Source organism: Labeo rohita, chromosome 23 (assembly GCF_022985175.1).
Source record: "Labeo rohita strain BAU-BD-2019 chromosome 23, IGBB_LRoh.1.0, whole genome shotgun sequence".
Taxonomy (NCBI): Eukaryota; Metazoa; Chordata; class Actinopteri; order Cypriniformes; family Cyprinidae; genus Labeo; species Labeo rohita.
Window position 1 is genome coordinate 19,190,357 of NC_066891.1, and position 25,341 is coordinate 19,215,697.

General features: G+C 37.2%; 1 protein-coding gene across 2 annotated transcripts in view; it reads left to right on the forward strand.

The window, feature by feature from the left end:
- Positions 1-3,455: 3,455 nt before the first annotated feature.
- The window catches only part of klhdc8b (kelch domain containing 8B), a 148,014-nt gene continuing 126,128 nt past the window's right edge, over positions 3,456-25,341 (forward strand). For both annotated transcript variants that reach the window (XM_051095962.1, XM_051095963.1), the window contains exons 1-3: positions 3,456-4,101; positions 21,664-22,334; positions 22,815-23,629. In XM_051095962.1, coding sequence (XP_050951919.1) covers positions 23,239-23,629 — 391 coding nt within the window. In that variant the 5' untranslated portion in view covers positions 3,456-4,101; positions 21,664-22,334; positions 22,815-23,238. The remainder of the gene's footprint in view (positions 4,102-21,663; positions 22,335-22,814; positions 23,630-25,341) is intronic.

Here is a 25,341-nt window from a genome sequence, read left to right on the forward strand (position 1 = left end):
GCCATTCTGTTAGGGTGGCATCTCTTCAGAAACACTGACACATGGCATAGATAGCTGGCAGCAGTCACATTGACAAAAGCACAGAGTACTCCCACACACAAGACCAAACCCACTGGTATGTCTTACAGTTTTCCAGAAAATGACTGGAGACAGCTTTGCACAGTAGATCTACTCCACACTCACACGATGTGGGCTCGTGAAATGCTGAAATTAACTGAAAGAGAGATGCTTTGAATTCAGCTGTAGCCGTACATTTTCTCTGACAAGAATGTAATACGCTCTGAATTATACTCAAATCGATGCTTCACTGACCTTTCAAATCCAAGTCTTTTTTTTTTTGTGAAAAACATTTTCCAGTTTTTGAAGAAAATATTTCTAGTGTCAAATCACGTAAACGTAACGTCCGTTTGAGTTTGAAAATTTGTTTATATGCCTGCTTTAGCAGGACATAAGCGGAAGTCAGTTTTTTTTGGAGACTTAGTCGAGGTCTTTTTCAAAACAGTGTTTTACTGTGGTATTTTTAAGACTATGTTATTTCAAAAACGTTAAATAAATGTTTAGAAATGTATATTTATATTATTTCATATATTAGAATTAAATAGACCTTACAATCAAATAGGCTGTTCATATAAACAACCAGTAGATGGAAGTACTTGCATATGTGATAAACTATGTATTTATGTTGAATGGGACAATTATAGGACAGTAGTCAACATTTGAAGTGGACCAAAACCTTTCATCAGAGTTGTCCTAAACCCAAAATAATACCCATTCTTGTCTTAGGACAACTTTGATTAACTTTTTTGATCTACTTCAAATGTTGACCACTGTAGTTATCATTACTGTAAATTATCTGAGTAAAAAGTAAATTTGCAGAAATGCTTTTTCATTAATAGTTTGTATGAGTCCCTCAGTTGTCCTCAGTGTGAAAAGATGGATCTCAAAATCATATAGTCATTGCTGAAAAGGGTTCAAATTCGCTTAGACACTGATGTTTTTCTTTTCCGCTTTGTTTCTTTTCTTTTTCTTGCTTTTTTCCTCACCCGTTGCTTCTTCTTTGTGTTTAAGATGTTTGTGTTGGCCTGTCAGTTGAGTGGTTGAGGACTCTGACCCAAGCATTCAGTTCCGCCCGCTGACCTCCTGTCTTCAGCAGTGAACTCACACAGAGTCTCTGCAGAGGTGATCAATAGGAGACAACGGGCAGTAATTCTTCCTCAGGAGAAATGTGCAAATGAGATCAATTGATCGAGCTGACCAAGGATGCAGTGAGGAGAGTCATAATTAGTTACACTGAATAGGCTGAGTGTGTTGATGTCTGTGTGTGTGTTCATGTGGATCTCTGTCTTTGTTAGTGTACGAGACTCAACTGTTCTTCAGGGTTTGACTGGAAGGCTATTCATTGCGTTCAATATATTGTAACAATAAGACCTGTCATAGCTTGTGCAAACACTTAGCAGGGCAACAGAGACTATTCACTCTGAAACATCTTATATGAATTTATGAATAAGAATCAACTTTTGCAGTCATTTTCATAAAGGTGGATCAAATACTTGGGCAACCTGTTTTTTTTTTTTCTGTATATGCTGCTTTGTCTCTTTCACAAATACAAGTTTTCACTTTAACTCATTACACCAGTGTGTGTTTTGCTCATTAACTGTCTTTGTGGTAGTCAGAGATTTCTCATTACAGGCTAAATGGGGTGCTGTTGCATAATTAGCCCACATTTAAAGCGTAGTACAACTTGCTTTTAGGCCACAGCACAGCTTGGAGTATTGTGTTCTTGCCTAATGACTCGAAAATAATGCGAAGGTTTACATTATCGCCCCATTTCCAAGGATACAGACCCATGACTGATTTATCTGCTTTGCTTTTAATTAAGTCACGCTTCGCTTGTTGTTCTATACATGGATGATTATTTGTAAGAAATTTGCCTGCATGTACTGTAATGTACCCTCTACAAGGAAATTTACACAGTGATGGCAAACGCACACTGGTTTCCATTCTTTGTGAGGACTTTCCATAGGCATAATGATTTTTCATCTGTACAAACTGTATTTTTTACTCCCTTACCCTAACCTTACCCCTAGCACAAAACTTCTGCTATTTTAGTTTTTAAAACATTTCATTCTTCATGATTTATAAGCTCATTTCCTCATGGGTACTGTACTGGTATTATTATACTTGTGGGGACATTTGGTAATGTAGGGAATACAAGGTACACATGTTTGTTTCGCTATCTTAGTGAGGACATTGCATAGAATTTCACTGATTTCCATTGACACATAAACTTACTAATCACAGAAGCATATGTGCAGAACATTAGCTTTACATCAAAACATCTTTTGGCTGATTTATAAGCCTTTTTAAGTGAGGACCAGTCAAATGTCCACATTAGTGGGTTGACAGAGTATTTCACAATAGCCTATCCACCTTATTCTTCAACGTGTTAGAATTTTTGTTTTGTTATATTTATTTTTTTTATTGCAAGACAAAGAAGAAAATCAACGACAGGTTTATTAGCTGCTATCCAGAGTTTACACGTACATCACGATTTGGTCAGTTACATGATGTACTACTGAATACATTGCTCTGCTAATTTATGCTGTCTAAACCACGGAAAAAAATGTGTGGAAGCGGCTAAATCATATAGAGATAGACTTTGCAAGCAGGAAAGGGGGCAATATTTTGACAAACTAAAGTTAATAAGTGGTAATACATACAAGCAGTATTAATTAAGATATTAGCCTAATATTTTACCTACCTGACTGGAAATGATAAGAACAAACACGAATGTTGTCAAGAATCTTGCCCTGGAAATCTTGGTTCTGTTTGGCCAACCACAAACGCCTTTTGTTCCTCCTCAGACAGTGTTTTGCACTCTTCTCCTTGATTTCTTATAACTTTTGGCAGTCTATAATACTCCAAAAGTTTATCTCGGTCCGACCAATTAATACAGCCTAAAACATGACAATATATGACCATTTTCAGCAGTAATAATCAGCAAAATATGCGTGTTTCGTTCGGTTCAGTGGCATTGTTTACATTCAGTGCCGCCAATATAGCCGATTGATGATGCGTCATGAAAACACTCTCGAACCCATTTTGTACAGCTAAAAATAGCTGGATGCCTATAAGACCAGAAGCCAAACCTATGAAATTTACGAATGGCCGCTCCCACTCTTATAGGAAAAGTACGTGGATAAGTGAGTTTGTATTTATTTATTTATTCATTCTTTCTTTCATTCAAAAAAGGAGCCTATGAACCTATCCTAAGAAATATCCACTGGAGTAAAATGTGTGACAATAATATTGAATACCAAAAGGGGGCAGTAGTGTTACAAAATGACAGCTTGAACCGATGCACTTCATTAATGAGGCTGTGTCACTCACAGCACCCCCATAACCCGTGTCATTTGTTATAATAGTCGGAGCGTGCGAGGCACAGGAGGGTTCGAGGGAGGATCGCAACAGGATCACTAATTCTTCATTTCGAAAGTCTCCATCACGCATTCTAATTGCAACACGTGTTTCTTTTCTGTTATGCATCAGGTGAACCGAGAGATTGTGACGATGAGGGCAAAACTGAACACCAACTGACATTTAAAGCGTGAATGAATTTTTGGTGGTTTTTTTTATGTCCACTGAATCAACAAATCGGATATTAATGAGGAATGACAAGATATTTTTTGTCACTGCAAATAATAACACTGAATACGATTATTTACAGTGGGTAATCTGATAAAACCAAGCCTGAAAAGACTTTGAAGTTACATAAAATGGCTGTTAATTTAAATCTATACTTGTTTGTGATCCGAAGTGTTCACTTTCTAGTTCTCTGTCAAAGTAACTAGGAGGTACTGAATGTATCCAGCATGCAGACAGCGCGTTTAAGCATTCAGGGGAGGGCGAAGTAAGTGATGCTGAGCCAATGGAGATACTCGTGCGAAGAGCATCTGTCCGAAACCCAAACTAACCGCTGGCATAACGCTACTGTCTCCGGTGTGAGAAGCGCGTCGAGATGATAATCTGACTGAAGTTTGAAGAAGCTCGCTCTTATTCACTGACTTTTGGAGATTCGCACGAGCAGGACAACATAAGAAGGTAATAATACACACGAGAAGGTTATTATTGAAAGTTTGTCGTGTTATTTTGCATATGCTTGAGACGCATGGTTCGGTGCTGACTGCAGTTTCTGCATGTTTCTGAGATGATCTACCAATAGCATGATAATCTGTATTTCTGTATTAAGAAAACACGTTTAAACGATAACAAATTAATGTATATTATAATCTACATTAAATATTTTGCTGTCAGTGGAAACCTTACGGTCGTGGTTTAGCAAGGCTGATCTTGGATGCGTTAAAATTTTGAATGAAATGAGTATCTTGATTTAATTTAGATTTTAACATGTTTTTGGTGACGTAGTATGTACTGTTTTTAAAATAAATTCTTAATTTTGAGTTCACGACTGGGTAAGGCGGTCTTCTGCTCTTTGCAGTGCGTCTTCGGTGTGTTTTCACGGGTTTTGGAGATGCTGTTCCGCATTAGATCAGCACTGCACAACCCCCAGCTGTTATGATGCTGAACTGCTACATTCTCTCAAGGATTTGTTAAGAGAATGGCCATTTATATTATGGAGAACGGTTGTTTAGTGAGAGGCAGCTAACTTTATTATTCGCTTGATTAAACAAATCCAATAACAACAAGAGCTTTTATAGTCACAGTACACCGTACAGCAATAATCTCGCTTAATTTAATCACCTGTTGCATGGCTTTTCTCTTTCATCTCAGACTGCATTGTAAATTTGGGATTAATGTTTCAGCAAAACCATTTCACAAGCTCACAGTAATGAAGCCTGTAGTTGTGCCCTTCATCTTTTTATGCTCACATTTTGTGTAACCTGTCTTCAGATGTAATTTCTACTGCCTTCATCTGAACCAAGTTCTTCTGAGGATCACATAACATTTGTTAATTTAACAGACAATTTAAAAGGATAGTTCACCTAAAAATAATGAAAAACCTCTCATCATTTCGATGAGTAGGAGCACAAAAGATGATATTTTGAGAAATGTCTCAGTGTTTTAGTCCATACAATTGAAGCCAATCGTAACCAAAACTGTTTGGCTACCAACATTCTTCAGAATATCTTCTTTTGTTTTCCACAGCAGAAAGAAAGTCATGCAGGTTTGGATCAACATGATTTTATTTTATTTTTGGGTGAACTATCCATTTAAGCGCCTTATCTGTGAAAAAAATACAATAGGAGTCAACAATATTAGCAGTCATTTCAAAAGTGATACATTTAATGATGGTTTATTGTCTTGAGATATGTCATTTGCTACATGAATTTGGGTTTGCAACCCATTTTATATTTGTGACCCTGGACCACAAAACCAGTCATAAGGGTCAATAAGGGTGAATAAATAAGCTTTCCATTGATGAATGGTTTGTTAGGATAGGACAATATTTGGCCGAGATACAACTGTTTGAAAATCTGGAATATGAGGGTGCAAATATTGAGAAAATTGCCTTTACAGCTGTCCAAATTAAGTTCTTAGCAATGCATATTACTAATCAAAAATTTACGGTAGGAAATTTACAGAATATCTTCATGTAACATGATCTTTCCTAATATCCTAATGATTTTTGACCCATATAATGTATTTTTGGCTATTGCTACAAATATACCCGTGCTACTTATGACTGGTTTTGTGGTCCAGGGTCACATTTGTATCAGATTTCTGAGTGAAACATGATTTTTAATTAGTATGAAAAACAGGATGGGACTTGATTTCATCCTTCACTGTTTGGCTAAATAGCTATTTGGCTATTGGTTAATGCAAATCATGGCCTACATTTGTGATTAAAGGTAATGAGAAAAAACAAAATGTCTTTGGAATAACATGTACTAATAAACTGTTCACAGTATGACCAGGAACATGCTTTAGGAATGTAAATGCTTTTTAATTTTGCAATATATACAGGGCTATTTCTAGTAAATTGGGACCATTTTTGCCATTGGGATGACTGTGAAAAATGTCCCAATTATCCTGAATTAATTATATATGTAAGGTCTATGGATTTGAATTTTCATTTATTTATTTATTTTATTTTGCTAGAACGGTAAGCAGGCCGTGGATGAGTTAGAATGAGTAAGCGTTTGTCTTAGATCTGTTTGCAGATCCTGTGCCTTTTACTCCTGCTTTAAGCAAGTATGTCACCTCAACCAGAGCCTGCCACTAACTAGAGCAAGGGTGCCCAAACTCGGTCCTGCAGGTGAGTTTTTTTTTCAGGCTTGGAACTAAACTCTGCAGTACGTCGGCACTCCAGGACCGACGTTGCCTATCCCTGGCCTATAAGAGCTTGGTTAGCTGGTTCAGGTGTGTCTAATTGGGGTTGGAGCCAAACTCTGCAGGGCATCGATCCTCCAGGACCTAGTTTGAGCACCCCTGAACTAAAGGGACCACTAAAACTTAGTATAACAAACTTTGGACTAACTAAAAGTTGGATTTCAGAAGTAAATAGGCTAAACAGTGATGTACTAAGATGCTGTGATTCTTTCAGTGTGGCTACCTGTGAATTCCTATTCATTCCTAAATGTCAAACTTTTTAGTTAGACCACTTAGATTGTTAAGGTGATGTTTTAAATGCATTGCTGCATCACACTAAACTCTTCTGCTTAATGATTTCGTCTCGTGCTTATCCCCAGAGGTGGTAATTACTGCCTTGCGTGCGGACGTGATAACCTTCGTCTGCTTGGCGATCATTTGCATAATCATTAGAAAAATTAACGTGCACTTTTTCCCATTTACACCACAGGCTGATATGCAAGCGGCTGCTTTGTCATCTGGTAATTAATGAGCAATGTAATGAGTTGTGTGTGCTCCTAATAAACGCCGCCTTTTATGGTTTTCTGTTGTTTCTGGATTTAAGGGACTTGCCTCTTCGCCCCCCATTCAATGCGACGTGACACCAATTCTGCTAAATATCACATAGTCCCCAGAAACTGAGAACTGGTAAGCCCTTTAACCCAGGAACCATGAAGAGAGATCCTCAAGGGCTGATTCACAAAAAGAGGAAAGCCATATCTAGAAACTGCAGCCTGTGCAATGATCGTTTTAAGAAAGAGGAAAAACTTGAATGAAACTTGAACACTGAATGTAAATGAGCAAAGCGCCATCAATCCTCAAAGCACAATTTCATTGTTACATAGATGTCAATCCATGACCAAGCGCTGGGCAATTAACTGCCTAATCCAGTCATTTAATTTTCATCGAGCAGGTTGGGTCCTTCACAGCCTCAGTTATTTCAGCCCCTCACTGTGCTGTCAAACACCTGAGGTGACGCTCTAGTCAGAGATATTCTGATATAAGTCAAAAGCCTCTTGTCTGAATCAAAGTGCAAATCTAAATAGAGAAAAGTATTGTGCATGGATTTCCAGTTCGGTCTCTTCCTTTATTTACTTATGAAGGTTAGTCCCAAATCTCTTCAAATAGATAACCAGAGGGAACTGTGAGGATGGCTAATAATGGCCTGTAGTGATTCTCTTTGAATTTGACATGTAAGAAAGGGCCCGACTTCCTGTGAGGTGCTCTTTCACCACAGCGAAATGTTACGGTCACAGGAGATGGATGGCCTCTCAGTACACTCACTTAGCCAGCAGCCCCTGGGTCCCATTCACAGTCCCTACACCCTACTGAGTTTACAACATTAATTATAGACTTGTTAATAGCTATCTAGAGAACATGCTCACATTAATATGCTTTGAATTTCACACCACCCACTCGCACACCAACACACCTATGCGTACACAGACTGTTTGGCGAAAGGTTGGTTATCTGGCAACAGTTGCTTTCATTTGCATGCAGAGAAAAGAAAGGGCCACAGTATCTTTATACTTTAAAATAGCAATAATAATTAGCTTGAAAAAGATCATATATCATCCAACAGTGTGTTTCAGGTCATGCAGACCAACATTTTCTTGAGTTGATTTACCAATATAATGTATGTGTTTGAAAATGCTCACTACAGACTTGCTGTGGCCTAAATCAATATAAAATCATAGGATGTATTTATCAATATAACATCAATTGGCCATTTTGGCACATTTTGAAAGTAAACAGTGTCACTGAACCAAAAGAAATTAGCATATTTTGCTGATTGTTGCTGCTGAAAATGGTCAATTATTGTCATGTTTTGGGACTGGGAAAAACATTTGGAGTACTATAGACCGCCAAAAGTTATAACGAATCAAGGAGAAGAGTGCATAAAAGTGTCTGAGGAACAAAAAGCATTGGTGGTTGGCCAAACTGAACCAGGATTTCCAGGGCAAGAATCTTGACAACATTCGTGTTTGTGGTTATCTTTTCTGGTCATTTAGGTGAAATATTAGGCTGAATTAATACTGCTTGTACGTATTTTTACCACCTATTAACTTTAGTTTGTCAAAATATTGCGCCCCTTCCTGCTTACTAAGTCCTTCTCTATATGATTTAGCAGCTTCCACATGTTTTTTCCTCTGGTTTAGACAGCATAAATTAGCAGAACAATATATTCAGTAGTACACTAACTGTGCAATCCATGCTGTTGTTTACATCCAAGTATTGCCAATATGGCCACGCATCCGGGTGACTGACCAAATCGTGACATACACTACCGTTCAAAAGTTTGGGGTCAGTAAGACTTGTAATAGTCTTTAAAGAAGTCTTTTATGCTCATCAAGGCTGCATTTATTTGATTAAAAATATAGAAAAAAAACAGTAATATTGCAAAATGTTTTTACAATATAAAACAATATAAAACAAAATTTTTATTTTAACATACTTTAAAATAGAATTTATTCCTGTGATGAAAAGCTGAATTTTTATCAGCTGTTACTCCAGTCTTAAGTGTCACATGATCCTTCAGAAATCATTCTAATATGCGGATTTATTATTAGAATGATCAATGTTGGATAATATCAACAGTTGTGCTGCCAAATATTTTTTGGAACCTGTGATTTTTTTTTTCAGGATTCTTTCATGAATAACAAGTTTAAAAAGTACAGTGTTTATTCAAAATATAAATATTTTATAACAATGTAAATTATTTATTATTAACTTTTAATAAACTTTTAATTATTAACTTAATACATCCTTGGTGAATAAAAGTATTAATTTCTTAAAAAAAAAAAAGAAGAAACAATAAAAATGTACTGACCCCAAACTTTTGAACGGTAGTGTACATTAAGTGCAAACCTTCTATTATTGCATAGATGTGTTCCTGCAATTTTTTAAACAATTTATTTATCAACTCTTCTTAAACTTTAAAGATTACCCGTTTCCACCAACATAAATTAAAACATACATAAAAATATTTTTAAATGTAATATTAATAAAAGTGTTGAATCAGAACCAGCAAATTCCATTTCGTGATTGATTAATTTAGTAAATGATTCAGTTTGAATTATTCGAACCGCTCACTCGCGAAAAAAGTCGTTTGAAGCGATTTTAACTCTGTAAAACAGTAACGTTGTACTTTGAACGCCTAGAACAGCAAAAACGCTGGATGAAGAACATATTTACACCTATAAACAACTGACACAACCTCCAAAAGCATCCTATCTTTGCCAGTGATGAAGACGGTCCTTTATTCAGTTCAACACCTGCACATGTGGCACGTGAGAGACTCTGTACTGCAGGTAAAACGTTTTCCGACTAAAATAGTATAAAAACACTGGCAATAATAGTTAACACCATTTCAGAGTCCCATATTGTTACAGTTTCTTCCCCCACTGCATTATAATACTGTCGAGGTGCGCTGTCTTTGTGCAAGTAAGAACATCTTCATATTTTCATAGTATATTTTGCATGCACTTTAAGTTGTAGCTAACTTTACTGTTAACTTTTAAAAATGTAACACGGCTAATGTTTATTTCTCTTTATGGCTATGCTTGTTCATAAATCAGTCAGCATTCAGATTTCGTATCTTCCCAGCATATAGAGTTTTGAGGTATTGAACCCATGCGACAGGTCTCTGCTTATAAAAAGTAATATAAGTCCCTTGGATACACATTGAAGATTGTGGAATGAGGATGTGTTGTGTGTGTGTGTGTGAGAGAGAGAGAGCGAATGAAAGAGCAGAATGATTCTAGAGGGGATTGAGGAGATAATATGAGAGCTGTTGTAGGAAGCTGTCTTCAGTTTTTGTCTCAAGTGGTCCTGATAATTTCACTGGACTACAGATTAGTACTATGATAAAACTTTTCTCCTTGCTTGCCCTTCTCATAAACACAGTTTTTTTTTGGCTTTTTAAAGAAATCATTCACGCAGCATTGGCATTAGTTGAAGAAGCAACTAATCTAGTTTATACTTAAAATCTTGCATTGTGAATCATACTCCAAATATTGTTGACTCTCATGATAAATTGCTTGTGATGTTTCTCATTTGTAAGTCTCTTTGCATAAAAGCATCTGCCAAATGAAAAAAATTAAGCTGGAAATGAAGAAAACAATATTCATTCAGTCAGTGACAAGCTTTTCCCATCCGTTTATAAAAGAAAAGGATAAGACAACTTAGCAGGTCCTATTAGGTGCCGCAGGCAGGTAGTTCTATTTGAGGAGCTGTGTTGACATTGGCCAGAACTGGGCAAAAATTAGATTTAGAGTTTTACATATTGGGAAGTGTACATGTGGAAACATGGCAGTGAGTGCATTGTCTAACACCACTGTGGTATTGATATTTACAGTATGCGACGATCACTGTATTGACCTTTAAAATCCATCTCCCTAATAATTCATTGAATTGAATTAGCCACTTCACAGGATGTTGAAATGGAATGACATAAAGAAAACTGAACTGAATTTACAAAGCTGTTGACTTCATTAATCCAACAAGACAAAATCAGGGGCAAAAACAGCTCACTTTTTATGATACCATCTCAATGTCAACCCAAGTTCATCAAACATGGTCTGCAAAGAAATAAAAGTAGGCTGTGTGTATTACTAAGGTTAAAATATGAAATGTGTTATTAAAAAAACACAGAGTAGTTGCATTACTGTTCAAAAGTTTGGGGTTGGTAAGATTTAAAAAAAATGTTTTTAAATCATGAAGTCTCTCATTCTCACCAAGGTTGCATTTGTTTGATGAAAAATACAGTAAAAATTGTAATATTGTGAAATTATAGTTTAAAAGTGTATTTTTATTTTTTAAAGTATTATATGATGTAATTTATTTCTGTGATGGTAAAGCTAAATTTTTAGCATAAATACTCCAGTCCCTCAGTGTCACATGATCCTTAAGAAATAATTCTAATATGTGACCATGGACCACAAAACCAGTGTTAATTAACACAGATATATTTGTAGCAATAGCCAAAAATATATTGTATCGGTCAGAATTATCGATTTTTCTTTTATGCCAAAAATCATTAGGATATTAAGTAAAGATCATGTTCCATGAAGATATTTTGTAAATTTCCTACCGTAAATATATCAAACCTTAATTTTTGATTAGTAATATGCATTGCTAAAAACTTCATTTGGACAACTTTAAAGGCGATTTTCTCAATCAGGTTCCAGATTTTCAAATAGTTGTATCTTGGCCAAAAATTGTGAAAACTGTGACATGATCCTTTGTTGAATATAAAGTTTGTTTATTTATTTTTATTTTTATTTTTTTTGCAAAATTATAAATGTATTCACAGTCACTTTTGACCAATTTATTGCTTGCTGAATCCTAGCTGAGTAAAAGTAATAAAAATACTTACTGACTCCATACTTTTGTACATGTATCTTCTATTTTAATTTAACCCTGCATCTTGTTTGCTACCTCCTTTCAATAGCAGGAATTTTAAAGGCTTTTTCATTTCAATTCAGTCCTGAATGACACACAACCGTGGTATTTATGCTGTTCATCTAAACCATTGAAGTGTTTTATGCGTTACAGACTCTGAGAATTCTTTTAATTAAAGATACTCCAGCTCAATGTCCAGCTACAGCCACTCCAGAATATTTCAAAAGGGCAGTGTTTAAAAATGTTACCTTGAGCTCTCTGTAAAAAAGCCAAAAAAGAAAGCAGAGAGGAAGTATAATGGACCATATGCATGCAATCCTGGACACTGACAGACTGTGGAAAGTGCTTTTCTGCAAGTTTTTAGAAGTTTAACAGAGATCGCTGCACAACCCTATAACATTTCATTTAGACTCTTTACTTATTCAGTTCTTGTTGTGTGTTTAAATACAGATTCAAACCTTTAATATTTGCCTTACCTCAGATGCTGGTAAAGTGATAAGGTTGAAATGTATTGTACAGCACACTGGGTCTGTCTTCCTGATGCAACCTGTGGGAACATTCTGTGCTTAAGGGCAGAGTGAAGAGCCGTTTACACTGACACCGATTTGCAGCGACAGTGCAACCCTAAGTCATTCGTTTTCAGTGAGAGTTGGAGATTTAAGTGACAAGAGTGACAGAGACCATTGGCGATTTAAGAAAGTTGGGCAGAGTTCAACTTCCTACAAATCTGCAGGGATGTGATGTAGCAACTGTCTGTGGTATAGTTCAAACGGTGAAGCTCACATTTTGCGCTAACTGGTTCACTGGATTTAGCAGAGATAGTTTTTTTTTTTTGACAAATGTAATTTGAATTCATATTAGGGGTCAACCGATATGTGTTTTTCAGGGCCAATACTGATACCGATTATTAGAGCTCAAGTAGACCAATAACTGATATTTTGAACCAATATATATGTCTGGTGTAAAAATTAAAAGTAATGTCAAAATTAAGAATAACAAGGGCTCTGACAAAAACTTTCTTTAAATGCTTTTAAATTATTCTGTCAGCAAATCGGTTTTGAAAGTGACCGATACTAATAACCATAAAAATGCTTAATATCTGTGCCCATTGTTTGCCTGGCCCCTATAGGGAAATTCTGAAAATTCTTTCATCATTAAAGGATTAGTCCACTTCCAGAACAAAGATTTACAGATAATGTACTCACCCCCTTGTCATCCAAGATGTTCATGTCTTTCTTTTTTCAGTCGTAAAGAAATTATGTTTTTTGAGGAAAACATTTCGCATTTCATTTCATTTTTCTCCACATAGTGGACTTCTATGGTGCCCCGAGTTTGAACTTCCAAAATGCAGTTTAAATGCAGCTTTAAACGATCCCAAATGTGGTTGTAAACGATCCCAGCTGAGGAAGAAGGGTCTAGCGAAATGATTGGTAATTTTCATAAAAATATTACAATTTATATACTTTTTAATGTCAAATGCTTGTCTTGTCTTACTCTCCCTGAACTGCCTTAACCCTACCCCTTACCCTATCCTAAACATAACTCCACCCATTAGTTCACACAGAGGTGGAGCTGGACATCCAGAGAGGGGGAGCTGGAGGCCATTCGGTTCTGCAGTGAGCAGTACTTGTTTTTTTCTGGCTCATGAAAGTTAGGGTATGTCGAAAAACTCCCATCTCATGTTCTCCCTCAACTTCAAAATCGCCCTATATCGCTGTTTTACCTTTTTTGTTAAGGGTGTTTGGTCTTCTTTGCATGTTCACTTTGCATAGATTGGGTCGGTACTTCTACAGCGATGTAGGATGATTTTGAAATGATTTTTGAAGTTGAGGGAGAAAATACGATTAGAGTTTTTCCACATACCCTAACTGTCTTGAGTCAGAATACACAGAGTTCAGGGAGAACAAGACAAGACGAGTGTTTGAGATTAAAAAGTATTTAAATTGGAATTTTTTTTTTTAATGAAAATAACGGATCGTTCACTAGATAAGACCCTTCTTCCATGGGATCGTTTACAACCACATTTGGAATCATTTGAAGCCGCATTTAAACTGCATTTTGGAAGTTCAAACTCAGGGCACCATGGAGAAAAATGCTGCAATATTTTCCTCAAAAAATATAATTTCTTTAAGACTGAAGAAAGAAATTCTTCAAAAAGTCATACAGGTTTTGAACAAGGGTGAGTAAATGATTTGGATTAACTGTCCCTACAAATCATTACACATACAACACTATTCCCAACAAAAGCATCTTAAATGTGTGATTTACTTTATAATGTGTTATTCTGTCTTTTCCTCTGGCCTAGTTTCTCTTATCTCTGAAGAAATAAATTGTGGGGTCAGGGATCAGAGAAAGTAGAAGAGAGATCTTTTCTCTTTGTGGTGGGACAGTAAGATGAATGTGTGCAGGGCCCCTCAGGGTAAGCATTAGAATAACCTCTTCGGTCTTGTGAGACAGTGTGTTCTCGTTGCATAAATTTCCTGTATAATCATCACTTACTATTGTAGTGATGTGCATAATGGAGTTAAGAGATAATGATAGGTTTTACAGGCTGTAGAGAGAAGTTGTCTTGGAATTTGTGCATTTCATTGTGAGATTGTCAAAGTGGAACATTTACTGTGCCACATTTCTAGATGTGTTTGAGGACCAGCATCAGGTTTTGCTTACATTGCTTCAGTAATAGGGTGAAATAGTGACCGCACACTTTCCCATTTCCGTATGGATTTCATCTTTAAAAAGAGTTGTAAAGCATATACCAAAGTACCGAACAGGCTCTCAGATGAATGAAATTACAAACTTTGATTTGAAACACAAACTATATAAAATTTAGAGTATATCCCAATTCACACAGCCTGAATTTATGCATAATCTTTAGTGCACATGTTCTATGCAGGTTATGCACACTAGAAGATCTAAGCTGGATTCGCCAGTTTAAGACGTTTGTTGTGTTTAATGTTTAGATATTCAGAGACTCGTTTAAAACTGTGTGTTTCCTGAATGCTGAACGAGTGAAGAATTACGGCATTTGCCTTTCAATTATTAGACAAAACTGTTAAACCAAAGGCATTGAACTAACAGAGACAGAGAATGCAAGCTCCTTTGTGTCTGAGCTTTGTACTTGCAAAATGATAGTGACTTACAATAGCCAAAGTGAAAAAATAATCAGACAGTGCTGATAAATAAAAAAATGCTATTATCTGATTCATCAGCCTTAAAGGGATAGTCCACCCAAAAATGAAAATCACCCCATGATTTAGGGTGTGTTCACACTTGTCATGTTTAATTTGATTAAAACGAACCCTGGTGTGATTGCTCTGTGCGGTTCATTTGCGTAAGCGTGAACGCTGCCATCCGAACCCTGGTGCACACCAAACAAGTGGACCGAGACCACTAAAAAACATGGGTCTCATTCCGCTTCCAAACGAACTCTGGTGCGGTTCGAATGAAATATGAATGCAACACGGACCAAATACTTCTAAACGAACCAAAAACAGGAAGTAACGTCAAGATGCGACATGATTTTACGAAGGGAACAAGCACTGAATCCAAAACAAAATGAGCAGAGGGCAAACGTGAAGCAACGAGGAGATAAAGTGCCTTTTATGAGCTCTTTGTGAGTTTGCAGATGGTGAAAATAAAATCATATACACACAACTCAACGAGTGTGCTTAGTCCAGCAGATGGCATGAGGTGTGTTTGACGAACGCACCTTCTCCTTTTGTTTAGAGTGTTTGGTGAGTTCCGTCACAAAATCATCATTCCATCATTCAACCCGACCAATCAGGTTGTGAACGTATCGCTATGCTTTTAGGTTCGGTATCTTTAAGTTCGCTGTCAAAAATGCCAGTGTGAACACTAAGCGGACCAGGACCAAACGTATAATTTTGCTTTTTGGTCCGGACTAAATTAACCAAATAAACCGAACTACAAGTGTGAACACACACTTACTCATCCTCAAGCCATCCTAATTGTACACAACTTTCTTCTTTAAGACAAATCACAGTTATATTTAAAATGTCCTGGCTCCTCCAAGCTTATAATGACAGTGAATGGCTGTTTAGATATTAAATTCCAATAAAATGTGTCCATCCATCATAAAAAGTACTCCATATGTGACATAAGTTCACCAGAGAGTGGAGTTCCAGCAGATGATGTGGGATGTAGGTGTAGCGGAAGCTCCACAGAGAAGTGGCAGATGCGGAAGTGCAGTGAAGAAAGCAAAACAAAACAACGGTCATGAATTGGAAGTACAAAACAAGGATTTGTAAAGAAAAATGTCTGAGGATTTCAGTATAAGCCAAGAGGAGACTGGATTTCCTTTGCTCTAAACAAAACTTAGTTCTCAGAAGACTAGCATAATATTATTCTCACTGGTGCTTACGCTACGCCTACGTCCCCTACGTCATCCACTGGAACGCCAGTCTCTTGTGAATGCTTGTACAACAGTTAGTGGAAGCTAGACATTACGGTTTATAAAGTTTTAAATATGGATATTTTTCTTACACAAACGCATTGATTCGTTTTAGGTGACCTTTATTATTAACACCCATTCATAAAGCTGGGAAGAGCCAGGACATTTTTTTTATTAAAACTCCAGTTGTATTTATCTGAAATAAGAAATATATATTTAGGGTGGCTTGAGGGTGACTAAATTAAGGGTAATTTTAATATTTTTTAAAATATTTTTTTAAAAAGTTGAATGTGGGGCCACCTTGACATCATTCAGTACTGATGAATAACTTTTGTTATGTAGTTTTTCAATTGGAATTTTCACTGTAGCATTCAGAATGTGATTTTTTCATAAATAATGCTAGAATTATTTGATTAATAACTTTAAATAAATAACTTATAAATAACCATTATTACAGTTTTACTGTTATCTTATATTTTTCCATGAGGAAAAGGTTTGTGTCAGTGTTTAGGGGACAGGAAATATCTTTAGCTTTTTAAAACAAGTCAATCCAAGCATGTATATGTAGGATCTGGTCTTCTGCTTTTGGTGGTAGACTAGTAGAGATGTTGAGCGGTGAGGCAGTAAATCGTTTGATTAGCTGATTCACCAAGGGAATCCGAGAACATATTTCCTGCAGTGTTAACACACAAACACACACTCACTCATACTCTCATACTCTGATACAGTGAATCTTTCTTTGTCTGCATCCCCAGGCCATTATATCTAAATTTTTTTGTTTATTTTACCTCATGCTCTGTTTACCTAGTTCTCCCCTGCTGACTGCTTCTGTTTCCTTCATTTTTGATACTCCTTCACAGCTGAAAACCAAAAAAAGAGAAAGCATTGAAATGCTTGTACTGTACCTTAAGGAAGCAGTTTAAACATTTAATATTTACTATGAGTATACTTGCATCAAATGCAGCTTAGATTGACATGATGCCTTTGCACCCCACATTTTAGAAGAAATGAATGCAGTCAGTATGTTTCAATGCCTTTAAGCATATGTCTCAGTGTTTTGTGATACTTCGCTGTTTTGAACACACCTTGCATGCTGCATGTTCTCCAGTGCTTTTCCCTGGGAAACTCTTATGCAGAAGTAATCATGTTTTTGTGCCGAAGGCTAAACGCCTGAGAAATGCGGGGGCTCCTGTGATCGAGGACTGTCAATGGGAGCGTGAAGGGAGAGACTGACGTGAGGATGGTGGAGAATGGAAACAAAAGAACAGTATTGCGTGTGCATGCGGTTGGGATGAACGTAAGCCATAGTAGGCATGAAAAATTCAGACTGTGAGGGGATGATGGGAGCAGATAAAGAAAACGCGCTCTTTGAGCCAGGATCAATCGTGAAGTTGTGGGATTAAGGCTGATCTGCCTTCTAAATGTTATCTGGGGCTCAGGCACGGACTTGAACCCGTCTTTAAGAGAGAATAATGCCTCTGTGTCTCTTCCAGTGCAGACAGAGAGAAGACAGAGCCAGAAGTCTTACCAGGCAGACATGGAGCCTCTGCTTAAACCAAGAACAGTTTGTACAGAATACTTGATTCATCCAACAGTATGTTTCTGGAAAACTGTCAGATGTGCCCAAGGCCAAGCCATCTTTTTTCACTCAGTACTGTGCTGATCGGGGATCAGGATGTTCCGTCTTACAGTTTGACTCCTTTCCTGCTTTGCAATTATAATTCATCTTATTAATTAAGCATCATAATGAATTAAAGCATTTTCATAGGATTCCCTACAGGTTGTGTTCTTCACCACATAATAACACTGCCATCTGTCTCTTTATCTATTTGTCCGTCTCTCTGTCTTTTTGTCATATCTCCTCTGTTCACCAAAGGTTTCCTTTGAGAATGTGGTTTCTGTCATATTGAGGGTACAGGGTTTTTTTCCCCTTGCTGACACTCTTTTGTCTTTGCAGGCTTTTATCATTTGGACTCATCCACAAGATTGCCATTTGTCAAATGATTGCACAGAGCTGGCAAAAATCAGTCTTAATTTGTATTTTTGTCTCGTTTTCTGATAGACTCTTACATAAACCACAGTTTGCAAATGAAATTAAGACTTGATTTATCAGTATTGAATTGTTTAGTCTAGGGGTCGACTGATCATTGGCCTGACCAATTTGCTGATAACATAATTTGAAAAGCATTGATCTACGTAATCTGTAATAATCATTATGTGCATCGGCCCTGAAAAACACATATCGGACAGTTGCAAAAGCTTCTAAAAATAATGATTTATTTTATTAAAATGATCATTTAAAAAAATATAAAAATAATTAATATAGAAAACATGCTGTCTTAATATTTTCTCTAACAGTATAAAAGCATCTAAAAAATATCAAACGTATAATATTCTTTATATATCATTTATGTATGAATATATATAGCCACCTTAATATTTTAAAAAGGGGGGTTCATTGCTCTAGTATCGGCACCGATATTAAGCATTTTTATGGTAATCGGTATTGGTCATTTTCGGAACCGAATTGTCGAAAACATAATTTGAAAGCATTTAATTTTTTATGATTGATTTTTTTTTTTGTCACAGCCCTTGTTATTCTTAATTTTGAGATTCATTTTCTTTTTTACACTAGACATGCATATTAGTTCAAAATATTGTTTATCTGTCCACTTGATCTGTAATTATCTGTATCGTTATCGGCCCTGAAAAACACATATCAGTCAGTTGCAAAAGCTTCTAAAAATAATAAAAAATTAATGTCATTTCAAAAATAGTAATTAAAATAGAGACATGCTGTCGTAATATTTTCTCTAACAGTATAAAATCATCTAAAAATATAAAATGTATAATATTTTTTGTATTCTATTTATGTATGAAAATATATAGCCACCTTTATATTTTAAAAAGGGGGTTCATTGCTAGGGGTTGACCAATTATCGGCACTGATATTAAGCATTTTTATGGTTATTGGTATTGGTCATTTTCAAAACTGATTTGCTGAAATCATAATTTAAATTAGATTAGATTTTTTTTTTTTTTTTATCAGAGCCCTTGTTATTCTTAATTTTGACATTCTGTATCATTTTTACACCAGACATGACATATCGGTTCAAAATGTCGGTTATTGGTCTATTTGATCTGTAATAAACGATAGCGGCCCTGAAAAACACGGTCGACCCCTAGTTTAGTCTTAACTCCTCTGACAAATTATGTTTTAAGGACATTTAGACATTTCATCTGAAAAACAAGATGAAAATATCCATTAAGTAAATTATTTTTGTAGCATAATTATGCATCTCTGTTTTTTATTTCTTTTTGATTTCATTAAATGTGGTTATTTTGAAGCTTCAAACCTACAGAAATGCTAGGGTTTCCTGTCTTTTAGGATTTTATGAACTTCAACAGCTGTCTACATGTGGTCTTGTAATGTGCGCTGAGAATTCAAGGGCCTCTAACTGTCTAAAATTGAAAAATATGCCAAAATGAACACTGCACCTGTCTCAGGGTCTCTGATGGTTGCTACTTGACATTGTTACAAAAAAAATAAACAGAAAAACAGCTTTGGTAGAATACAGCACCCTTTAAAAAAAAATCACAAGTTTCTGTCAAATCGTGCCTCTTTAGGGCTCTGGGTCTAAATACAGCTCACCTTAAGTTAGTGTGGAGAAGTGAGTGTAGAAATTTTTCCCTGTGAGCACACACTTCATAGAAAATCAATTTCGTAGGTTAGGACACCATTACCACCGGGTCCAAAAAGGTTTTTTTTTAAAAACATAATAGCACAAGTGAATTCACTCACCGGGGAGGAAAAAGATGCTTAGACATGCCATAGTCTGTATTTTTATTATGTAGCCTTATATGCTTCTAGTTTTGTTGCCATCTGCATTTTTAGCCTCAATATGGCTCTTTATGCAAGACATCACGTCTATGCCTAATTATAGATAGGAGTCCTTCCAAAAACACAACATAAACATCTGTTTCTCCTCTTGGCTCTCTGCCTCTTTCTTCTATTTTTCTCCATTCTTCCACTACACATTTGGGGCCTGAGCTCCAGTGGTGCGAGGATCCTTTATTTTTTAATTTTTATTTTAGTTTTTTTTTTATGCCTTTATTTGGACAGGATAGTGTAGATAAGACAAGAAAGCATTGGGTGAAGAGAGAGGGGAGTGGGATCAACAAAGGACCACGAGCCAGGATTCGAACTCAGGTCGCCGTGAGCGTAATTGCACTATATGGCGCACAAACTGTGAGGCTATTGGTGCCGACAATTGTGCAAAGATCCTATTGGAATTGCTCAGTTTCTTCTTCTTCTTTTTCTTCTTCTCCTCCAAAATGAATCACATTTTTGAGGGCTTAAACCTACTCAAAAACTCTAAGAAACTTTGCACACATTCCAAAAGTGATGAAAATTTACATCTATATGGGTTCAGATGTGGGTGTGGCAAAACGGTTCGATAGCGCCACCTATAAAATTTCAGCGAAGTGCCCCTCAAGCTGTGTTTCACGAAATACAGTGGACACGTGTAACACACCAATACCTACAAAAAAAAAGTCCCCCGGTACAAAGTCCAAAACCAAACAGGAAGTCTGTTATTTTGAATTTTCTCTGCAAGTTTTGTGCCGTTTTTGCAATTTTCAGGCGTTGTATTAAACAAACTCCTCCTAGAAATTTAAACAGATCAACACCAAATTTGGTCAGCGTAATCTAAAGCCCTTTGTGACGTTAAATTGCGAGGATTTTGAGTTTCCATTCAAGGGCATGTCTGTGGCGGCCTGACAAATTTCGATGTTTCGCCATAAAACAGGAAGTTGTTAGAACTCATACAATGTCTATTTTGACACAAACTTCACATCTTTAATGAGTCCTGTCCTGAGCACATACCTTGTCCATATTCAGTTATGGTCATAGCGCCACCTGCTGACAACAGAAAATAGCATGTTTTACACTGTAACACCTCCTCCAAAAGATTTAATGACATTAACATTATATTTGGTCAGTCTACTCTAAAGCCGTTTGCTTATGTTAAATTATGAAGATCTTAAGTTTTCGTTAAAGGGGGTGTCCGTGGCAGCCTTTGTTTCGCCAAGGGAATAGGTGTTGTAAGCCATAAAAATGTCCGATCTGTCCCAAACTTCACATGTTTGATAACAGTTCTGGCTTGAACACATTTAAAGGCCAATATGCCATAATAATCATAGCGCCACCTGCTGACAACAGAAAATTACTTGTTTTACACTAACTTAAACATGCAATGTCTGATCTGCACCAAACTTCACGTTTCACCACTTAGCAGCAGGAAGTTTGGCACATATAAGTGATTTTGACATATTCCTCCTATATTTACTACTTTAAATACATACTGCTCACCGTTCGCTGCTTTCCTGAAGCCGCTGGGTGGTGGTGAGCCCGGATGTGAGGGTCCTTTCAAGCTGCTTCCAGCTTTGATTTTGGTTGTTACTTTCTCTGTGTTTTCTAGGCAATGCAGACAGGAGCTGATGTTTATCCCACGGATCTACTGGACGGCACGTACCCGTGACGACATCATTTCCCACAAATCCCGGGAGACTCTTCCTTATATGTGGATTAAAGTCTACAGGAAGGAAACTAGAGCTTAAACAACTGGGATTTTGTTCATGTTCCTGACATCATCTGTAGGAAATGAGACTTGGGCATCGGTCTTTTCTTTCTACATGGATGAAAAGCAAAGGAAAGTCTTTTAAAAGCTGATGGACAGGATTAGTTTTACTTACAAAACTGGCCCTTTATCTGTAAATTCAAAGAAGAGCCTGACTGTGTCATGTGATATGGACTAATTGTACTCAGTCGGAGTGACCAGCAGCAGCACTTTGGCTCCAGATGAAACTGATGTTTTTCTGCATAATTCTTAGTCTGGAGCCGTTAGCCCTCCCGCACTGCGTGTCATAGCATGTGGCTCGGGCTCAACATCCACAGCATCTTAATTACACAGCCGAACCGATTTAGACCACGAAGGAAACATCTCTACATCTGGAGATACGCTGGCGTTTAGAGGGATGCGCAACGCTGGAGACTTCTGATCTGCTTTCCTCACATTTTTGGTTTTTTTTTATCTGTGCGATTACCTGTAGAAAGCCCAAGAGATCCTGTTCTCTCTCACACATGCACCTAGTAAGTTTTTGAGTGTAACGTCTGTAACCTTTGTAGTGCTTCTCTTTCAGCTCTCTTCACCACTGACGTCCCATTCACACATACCGCCATAATGAAGCCTTTAATTAATGATGCGCAGGTTCAAATTACCCTGGTTCAGTGACTATCCAGGGCCGCTGGTCCCTGCAGATGCAGTGACCTTTGGAGAGGGCCAGATTGCTGCTCTGTGGCCAAGCACCTTCACACACACACACACACACACATGCACATTCTGAGCCCCTGGCAGTAAATAGTGAATGGTAAATGTCACCACTCTGGCCATTGAATTATACGGTTTATTTGAATAAGTGTAAAAGCGGATCACAAACTCCAACAACAGCTTGCTTCCGTCCACACATCAGCCTTTGGCGAGCTGGGAATTCTCTTTTTGATTAGTGGGATTATATTGTCTTTTATCTTGCGCTTGCTCTGTTACTGTCTCTCTTTTCCTGTTCCTTGCAGCGGCAGCCATGAGGTATGCACAGACACATTTGGCAGGACAACAAAGAGGTGTTCCACGTGGATAAATTAGTTTCTTTCGTGTCGGGGTTACGCATTCTTGCCATAACTGCACGGCTCGTGGAAGACGACAGGAAGGACTTAAAAGGGCCTGATGCACCTTTTAAGAGCAACAGCAAAAATGAATAAATCATCAAGAGGGAGTGAGGGCTAGTTCTTCACAGACTGTGCTGAAGGAAACACTTTACTCCCCCCACCTGCCGGCTCCGAGCGAGCAAGAGAGGTCTCTGGCAGACTGACAGTTGCAGCCTCTCCTGCTCTCTAGGCTGGTGGTTTGTTGATGCATTTACCTTGATTTTTCGCACTCCTCTGCCCTCCCCCTCCGTGCCTGTGTCATGCTCTGTTGCCGGCGTGCCGTCCTGGAGCCATGCCCATCCCTGAGATGGCTTTGAGCCCGGTGAAGTCTCTGTACTGGGAGGTGTTCCCCTCCATGGCTGCGCAGCGGGTGTACTGCACACCTGTGCTCTGGGCCGGGCGCCTCTACGTGCTGGGGGGCTGCAGTGAGAACGGCCTCCCTCTGGACTCCGCCGAGGTGCTGGATCTAGAGAGCCAACGCTGGTGCGAGCTGCCCCCTCTCCCCACCGCTCGGGCCGGGGCGTCCGCCGTGGCCGTCGGAGACCAACTGATGGTCATGGGAGGCATGGACGCGCAGCAGAGCCCGCTGGCCTCGGTGGAAGTGTATCACCCCGATGAGGGAAAGTGGGAGAGGAAGACAGGACTGGGGCAGCCCTCAATGGGCATCACCACGCTGGAGAAAGGTAAGAACAGTGTTTCCTTCTCATTGTAACTAATTCTTTTTTGAAGGGTCGGCACTGGTCAGTTACACTGCAAAAAAGTTTTTCCAATTAAAAGAAGGTCTAAAAACATGAAGCAAAGTTGCGTAAGATATTAAAAGACATGTTTTCAGAGAATATGCCTTTAATTATGTTTATTTTTCATACCCTGTTGTCAGATTAGGCATGAACCTCATTAAATATTGTTTGTTTATGCCTAATTTGACAATGGGGTAAGAAAAATAAGCTTGATTAATTGCATTTTCACTGCAAATAAGTCTTAATATTTTTTTTTTTTTTTGCGCAGTTTTGCTTCTGGGGTTAATGAAAAATAAGAGTGTCCATGAAAAAAGAAAAGTATTTGTTAGTGTCTAATCCATTTCCATAGTTTAATGACCAGTAAAAAGTGATGTTTTCCTGTGTCAAAATCAAGGTAAATTTCCCATTTCATCATTTCTGAATGTTAAAGGCTTACTCCACCCCAAAATAAAAGGTTAACATTAGTCATTAATCACTTACGCTCATGTCGTTCCAAAGCCATAAAAGCTTTGTTCGTCTTCGGAGCACAATTTCAGATATTTTGGATGAAAACCAGGAGGCTTGTGACTTTCCCGTTGACTGCCAGGTAAATACCACCGTCAAGACCCAGACAAGTATGAAAGACATCGTCAAAATAGTCTGTCTGCCATCATTTACCTGGCAGTCAATGGGATAGTCACAGGCCTCCCGGTTTTCATCCAAAATATGTGACCCTGGACCACAAAATCTTAAGTAGCACGGGTATATTTGTAGCAATAACCAAAAATACACTGTATGGGTCAAAATTATTGATTTTTCTTTTATGCCAAAAATTATTAGGATATTAAGTAAAGATCATGTTCCATGAAGATGTTTTGTACATTTCCTACCTTAAATATATAAAAACTTAATTTTTGATTAGTTAAATTAATTGCTAAGAACTTCAACTTTAATGTCAATTTTCTCAGTATTTAGATTTTTGTTTTTTGTTTTTTTGTACCCTCAGATTCCAGATTTTCAAATAATTTTATCTCAAACAAATATTGTCCTGTTGTAACAAACCATACCAACCAATGTAAAGCTTATTTTTTCAGCTTTCAGATGATGTATCACATCACAGGTCACATGTCTTAATTTGTGTTCCGAAGACGAACAAAGCTTTTACAGGTTTAGAATGACGTGGGGGTAAGTGATTAATGACAAAATTTTCATTTTGGAATGGAGTAACCCTTTAATTTTATGATAATTTTACAAGCATTTTTCAAGTATTAATACTGAAGCATTTTTTAAAAATATATTTTTCCCAATGAAAAAATAAAAATAAAATACGATTACAAAATGCATTTCTTTTTAATAAATTTATTCTCTATTTTCTTTATATTGGTTTTAGGATAGTTGTATCACCTTGACATTTTTGACCTTATACCCACCAAAATTAATTTTATTATGGAAATTACAAACATGCTAATCATAAAAAATGTATTCATCCTTATATGCTTGAATTGTGTGTGTGTGTGTGTGTGTGTGTGTATTTTTGTTGTTGAATAAATTAAATTAGTTCACTTCCAGAATAAAACATTCTTGATAATTTACTTACCCCATAAAAATAAGGTTTTTGAGGAAAACTTTCCAGGATTTTTCTCCATATAGTGGATTTCAATGGGGATCAACAGGTTGAA